This window comes from Etheostoma cragini, chromosome 8, assembly GCF_013103735.1.
Source record: "Etheostoma cragini isolate CJK2018 chromosome 8, CSU_Ecrag_1.0, whole genome shotgun sequence".
In the NCBI taxonomy this organism is placed as follows: Eukaryota; Metazoa; Chordata; class Actinopteri; order Perciformes; family Percidae; genus Etheostoma; species Etheostoma cragini.
Genome location: NC_048414.1, coordinates 27,762,656 through 27,769,934, shown reverse-complemented (window position 1 = coordinate 27,769,934; position 7,279 = coordinate 27,762,656). Strand labels below are relative to the sequence as shown.

General features: G+C 41.1%; 1 protein-coding gene across 2 annotated transcripts in view; it reads left to right on the top strand.

The window, feature by feature from the left end:
- Positions 1-7,279, top strand: part of ntrk3a (neurotrophic tyrosine kinase, receptor, type 3a) — a 128,165-nt gene that overhangs the window by 114,674 nt on the left and 6,212 nt on the right. For both annotated transcript variants that reach the window (XR_004657649.1, XM_034879274.1), the window contains exon 16: positions 2,252-2,495. Coding sequence is in view for 1 of the 2 variants with exons in the window: in XM_034879274.1 (XP_034735165.1) it covers positions 2,252-2,495 (244 nt within the window). In the remaining variant the exon portion in view is untranslated. The remainder of the gene's footprint in view (positions 1-2,251; positions 2,496-7,279) is intronic.

Sequence of the window (7,279 nt, the reverse complement as noted above, 5' to 3'; positions counted from 1 at the left end):
TCTGAAGTCTCTTTATATAGACCTTAGTGGTCCCTAATACTGTATCTGAAGTCTCTTTCATATAGACCTTAGTGGTCCTCTATTACTGTATCTGAAGTGTCCTGTCTCCTGAGCCCAACCTGCTGGAGAACCATATAGTCTCATCATCTTTTGTGTTTGGTAATACTTTTTGATTTATTAGGGCTGAGGAATTCAATCTGTGTTTGAATGAAGATGAGATGAATGAGAAGCAGTGTTGTTTAATTAAATGAAGTGTTTCCATCTGCTCTGTTTATTTCACCAGCAGGTGCTGTCCACAGTCAGCCTGCTGATCCACACTATGATTGATTTTTAAATGGCCTTTTTATTTATGTATCTGAATTGGGATAATAACTATATTTTATAGGTAATTAGCAGAAACACCATCCTACACCCAAAGCATGATGGGAGTAGTGGCGATAAAACAATATTTTCATCCCAAATGGAAATAATGTTGTTAAGAAAAACAACAGGAGTGACAATACCAGTACATCAGCACTCTCTCTCTTTTTTCCTACAGAGGGTAATTCAGTCAGACGAGACTTTGTTGCAGATATGTAAAGAATTTTTTTCTTTCTGGAAACTAAAGCACGATGTCTGATAGTTATGTTCAGTCAACTCAAAGCATTTGCTTAGTTTTAGAACAAGAAGTGCTGGTTAAATATTGAAAAAGTGAAAAACGGTGACAGAACATGTCAGTAAGAATGTGTTTACTTTTTCAATATTTAACCAAAGCTAAAAGCTCAATTACCTGAAGCTAAGTGCTGTGGAGCCTAAACTTCGCTTACGGGACACAGGAAGAACACCCAGCTCTGTGAGGTAAACATAATCCCCCAAAATGTATTAGGCAATTTGTATATCAACGTCCTATCTTGGAGACAGGGTTGATCTATTCAAGAAGAGATATTTGTGGCGTTGAAAAAAAATGATATAACAATATGACATGTAGTGACATGAGCCTGTAATTAAAGACAGTTTAATGTATTGGGTGATGCGTTAACAGCTGGGAATCCATCATAACATGTGCTATAATATTGAAAAAACAATGAAAAGTTATTGAAAACATGCCTTTAATTGCCGAGTAATATATAATGGATTACTGTCTGTGACCAAGTGTCCCACTAGTGAATGCTTCTGGTTGATATAATGCTTGCCAAGCCGTTCCCAAACATAAAGTATGCATGAATGAGCATAAAGCCACTTCACAACACATGAGCTGGAACTTTGGGATTCACTAAGTGACAGTTTTTTTGTTTTTTTCTCGCCGAGTCTGACTCTGCAGCCTACCTGCTCAGCCACTGCCAGCTGCTCTGGCTCACAGACAAGCTAAATGCCTAAATGGTAAATTGCTGTTGCTAAGCTAATGAACTACATTATGTCTGCTGTGATTAGATGTTATTTGCTCACAGAATGCTTTGCCCTGCAGAACAGAACATAGGCACTTAGTTGGCCGTCCCGAAGTAGGGTCTACTAGTTTAATGTATGTGAGCGTGTGTGTGTGTGTGTGTGTGTGTGGGGGGGGGGGGGGGGGGGGGGGGGGGGGGGGGGGGGGGGGGAGTCTCTCTGTGCCTTAGATGCTAATTTCAGCTCAGTAATTGTGTGTTCCATTAAAGTGCTGGCATCAATTCTTACAGGACATACTACTAATTTAGCCAGAACCAGTTGCCCTCCCAATCAACATGCTCACTCAGACACGTGCACGTGCACATGAACACACATTTGAGTGCTTTGTTATTTGGATCGGAAAGGCATCGAAAGAAAACAAAGAAGATCCAAATACTCTGGGAAGAGTCATTGACAAGATGACAGGTCTACATGGCTCACATACGCTCACAGGTCTTCCCATTTTCCATCTGCATCTCCATATTTGCATGTTCCCTATGATGGCTGAAACAGAGAAACAGTTATGCAAGATTTATGTTTTTATCCTGCTGTTGATATTTCAATCGTTCAACACACACAAACACACACACATACGTACCATAAACAAAGGTTTTTAAATGATAATCTTAACATGTGTCAATGGTCTTCAAGTTCATTTTATCATATTATACTAAAATGCACGCTGCTCAAAGGAAGGAAATCTAATCTGTTGTATGTTTTTGAAAATGGTCATCACTCATGTGTACTATACATAATTTGGACTTAACGACATGCAAAGCAAGGGTTTTTAGCTCCATTCCACTGATTGATGTTAAGGTCGACTCACATATCTGTTCTTCTGTCTCCTCAGAGCCCATGGGCCGGACGCCATGATCCTGGTGGACGGACAGCCTCTGCAGACCAATGGGGAGCTGGGGCTGTCCCAGATGTTTCACATAGCCAGTCAGATCGCAGCTGGCATGATCTACTTGGCGTCTCAACACTTTGTGCACCGCGATCTGGCAACCAGGAACTGCCTGGTGGGTAATGGCCTTCTGGTGAAAATAGGAGACTTTGGCATGTCCAGAGACATCTACAGCACAGATTATTACAGGGTAAGACCATGTCCGTTTGTTTCATAACCCACCTTTTTTGTTCAGTATACAGTATGCACCTGACAAGGCAAACCTTCTCATCATTACAGTTGTGGGACAAACACTGTGTTGCGTATTAGCCCTTACGTATGAGATGTAATAAATATAAAAGGAAGAGCTGAGCACATTTTACCAAAATGATGCACCCGTTTGATCTGAATGAGTCCGGAAGAAAAATCCTCAGGACGAGCCCCACTACTGTTCAAGCTGTTTAAGTAGAACAACCTCAGAAACACTGGAGCCTCTGAGGGCTGCACCAAGACTTCAGATTTATGGCTAAAAGTGACTTTCCATTGTTTTACAAAGGTGAAAAAGTATTGTTTGAGCAGCTGATAAGACACCAGAAGGCTGTACCAGGAAGTCAGTTTTTCATCAGGCTCCGTGCAAGTTCCCATAAAACAACAAAATACAACGTTTAGGGGTGATATGCCACTACAGTAAGGCTGGTTTGTTGGACTTGGGTCAGTCTGTGGGGCAGATCTAATGATTAAAGAGACAAATGAAAGGTGCAATATGTTTTACTGAACTGAATCCAGTTAGACGGGGTATATCGGGATATCACATTTTTAAATAACGAAATATTTTCATCGATATCGGCCTTAAAAATCCTTTATTGGTCGGGCTCTAATGTATAGCTTCTAAATAATGTTGCCTGCAGCTGTCTTTTTTTAAGGACTTTTAATGCAGTAATGAGCCCTGGACCCTGGACGAAGTCTTGGAAATAATCTTGTGGGTCCCAGATGCTGCCAGCTGTACATTTGCTGCCTATGTAGAAAAGGTCCGTCTTCATTGATGATGGCAACAGAGGCTTATAGGGATTGGCAGGAGACTGTACTCAGCACTGTAATTGGCATGGTGGGAAATCATTTGTATTTGGCAGTAAATGCCAATGACTCCATTGAGTCCCATCCACTTAAGTAGCTTCTGTGGACTGTTTTCTTTTGAATGGCTGCTCCCAGCAGGGCCGCTGGTATATAGCAGCTGACTGTCTTTTCATTTTAACCTTCATCAGCAGTGGTTTATATTGCTCATGTGCACTCTCCTCCGACCTTATCCAGTTGTTTGGCTTGAATTTGTTGCATACAATTACTATGACACTGTCAGCTTGGAGTGTCAAAATAACAAATGGAAGTATACATTTAAGCTCTTAAGCTTCAGGAAAAACCTTGGATTGGATTCCAAATACTACTATGTCAATGGTTACAATAATAAAGACACGGTTGAGGTTATGGAACAATAATCACTGCGGCGTTGTTGACTTTCACTCCTTAGAAAATTCAGCTTACATAAATCCTGTTTTTCTCAGTATTTTTTCATTTAGAACAGCAAAAAAGGTCCTCTGTAGACTGTGAACCAGCACATATTGTCTGACTGGACAGACTGATTGACATGCATCGTACGTCTCCAGTTCAGACTCAGATAGCCACAGTGACAGAGGAGATCATTTTCCTCCAGGGATTCTCCTCCCTGCGGTCAAACAGAACTCAGTCTGCAGCTCAGACGGAGCAGATTGCAGTTTAGCCATACGTCTGAATTATCCAAGTCATCCAAGACATCAGGGTCAGACAGAGCGCCCACCTCTGCCTTGCATGCTGATAACGCTTCTCATTCACGGTTTCCAAGACTTTATAATGTGAGAAAACTGCAGACTGTCTATATTCCTTAAGACCTAAACTTTTACAATCGCCAAAACTATAATATAAAACCAAGACTTTGCTACGTATCATGAATTTTTCACATTTCTTCAGTCCAAAGGCCCAAAGATGTACAGTGATATATAACTTTATAACTAGAGGATTAAGATGTATTACATTAAATGGCTTAAATTAGTGTGGTGTCTGCACAGCAATGCTGGATGATGCGTTGATAAGGAATCCGCTTGACACTGTCTTTGATTTTAAAGGTTTATTATATCCAAGAATCCAAGAGCAACCTCACCCAAATTGTACACTCTGTCCCTTCATACACCAAGCATTGTCTGTATAGCGCAGCATGTTTAGATCACATGTTAGGTAACCTAGAAAGTTTTGTGTGTGTGGGGGGGGGAGGTCAGAGTTCATAGAAGGGGACCCCAACTTTAACATAAAGTTCCTTGAACACACACAGCCACCAATCACAGCTCTCCACATAGCACATCCCTTTCAAAGACCACTCCACTACCATGTAAACCATTAACCCTTTGTATTGGTGCATGACAGTGCTGCATAACAGAACCTGCTTCAAATGTATAAGTTGTTAGATACTACATTAGTAATAACTTGGCTAAACAGGTAATACAGTTTGTTATAAAACATGCAGCTAAAATCAAGCAATCAGATCGGTTCATAGCCGTGATTTAATAACCACATGCTTCATGGTCCATCATATCCTCACAGCTCAGAGGACTGAGCATGGGTGTGCAGGGGACAAGCTGTGAATATGAAGTTGAGTTGAATCAGCAGGGCTCATACAGGTAGCAGCTGCTAATAAATGAACCGTGTCCTGAAGCTGTGAGCTGACAGGAAGGGCCTCTGGATGAGCCTCACTCCAGATTGTAACCCAAGGCTAGCAGGAACCCTGGGCTTGAGAGGTGAAGCCTGAGGGTTAGGGTGATGTATGCAGAGCGTCTAAAATCTGCTGTTTCATAATCTCCTTCTAGAAAGACAGGTAGAGGTCTGGCATTAGAATCAGCTCACTAGCTTCCTGATATTCTCTGAGAATGTTATCCTTTAGGCTACTAAGGCTAATTTACCAGCTCACTTTCCACCTGCAACTACACTAACATGCATCACAGGTTAAATATGTAATTATCAAAAATGAGGGGGTCAGAGTCACATTAAAATGTGCATGCAAAAAGCCTTCAGGTTGAATTTTATGACTGGAAGTGGTAATCGGCTGGATATATTTACTGTAGATCCAACCGGGAGCAGCTGGTCATTAGCATTCCTCAGTAAGATGAATTGTTCACTATGTCGTCCAAAAGCCACACATGATGACAACCAGGCCCCTGTTTTGGCAAGTGCAAAGCAAATGTGATTTTTTTTAACTTTAATGTTAAAAATATGTGGGATAGACTCCTTCCCATTCTGTCAGGCAGTCATGTCATGTATTCTGTATCAGCTTGTTCCAGCTCTCCATTGAAGCTACAGTATATGGTGTTGGTGGTGTATCGTGCAGTTAGTGACTGTTTAGGAATGCTTCACCGTCCCATCAAATGGAAATATGGAAAACTAATGCTAACTAATGTGTCCCGTGCATCAGGTTATGCATATTTCGAACATTCACCTCGACACATTTGGTGTCTTTGGAAAACATTGGGATCTACATTAGAATGTGAAGCTCGTTTCTGTGGTCACCTTCAGACGTGGTGTTAACATCTGTGCTGAGTGATCTGATCACAAGGGGGCCTGTCTAAGTACAGGTGCGACTCCTGCCCTTTGTAGTAGGGATTTGTAGTATGTAGACAGGTCCGCCAGCCTAAACTAACAGACAAAGCCTGACTTCTCAGGTACAAACTTGAATTGATGCATACTTTTGGCCAGAAGATAAACCTATCAGATCATTTATCCGGGAGAGTCCTATGATGATTTTTGAAGTGACTGCGAGATTGTTTCAATGGAATAACAACTAGAACAGGCTGGACAGAGGCAGGTGCTGGGTACTAAATAACATCATAGTTTAAAAGCGTTGTTTTGAACATAGAGGACGTATGGATCATCAGCAAGAAGACATTTATGCTGTTGGATGTTTTCATTCTATCTCATGAGAAAGCTTGTGACTATTGAAATGCATTAGTGTGGATCTAATGTCCAATGCAGAGTGCAAAGCTTTTTATAGCCTTTCAAGTTCATGGGGGTGGGTTTCCATTCATCACAGCTTAAATGTACAATTGTAATAAAGCTCAATTATTTCCAGACATTCCAGGCATGGTGATGTCATGTAGTAAGGCTGGAACTCTTCTGTCATAAAGTAGATTTTTGGTTGATAAAACTAAAACACTGCATAAGTTTTACAGTAGGAGTGAACACGCTTCAGGTCTGAAAGACTTGGGTACGGCTTCACTGTCATCTTTCCATTCATAGGTTATATTTTGTGCTTTGTGACGGATTTTGCTGCTGTAACACAGGAATTTCCCATTTTTCTTGGGATCAATAAACATCTATCTATCTATCTATCTATCTATCTATCTATGGAACAATTGATGAGGATTTATGCCAGGAAATGCTAATGAACAGAGAGAAAAGGCTTGGACAGGTTACACATACAGTGGTAATGAGCACTAATAGGAGAATAAATTAAAGTTGTAATAGTTCTTGTTGAATATTGAAGAAATGGGTAAAGGATGGTAGGACAGGAGGATGAGTTGATGGTGGATCAGACAGAGGACAGGAAGGAGGATAAGTGAGCGGCACACTGGAGGTCATTCATTATGGGAGTCTTGATTAGAAGGCACATATTTGATTAAATTAGTCAAGCTGCTTAGTAATTTCACAGCAGTCGGAGTGCAGCGACAGGAGATGAATAACGCGTGTGTGATCTGCACGCTGTCATGTACGCCGTTTCAAATCCTCACCGTAGTTCCTGTGTGATCAGACGAAAGATCCACAGGAGACGACCGGCTTGCTGTGTGTTATAACTCTGTTTATTTTGGATTATTATCGAGTACACAGCTTTATATTACAAACTCATAAGGAAATGGCTCAGGGTGCATGTGCTCAGGACAGAGATTTTGAAACTTCACTGGGAATTCTTTAATTATATACAGT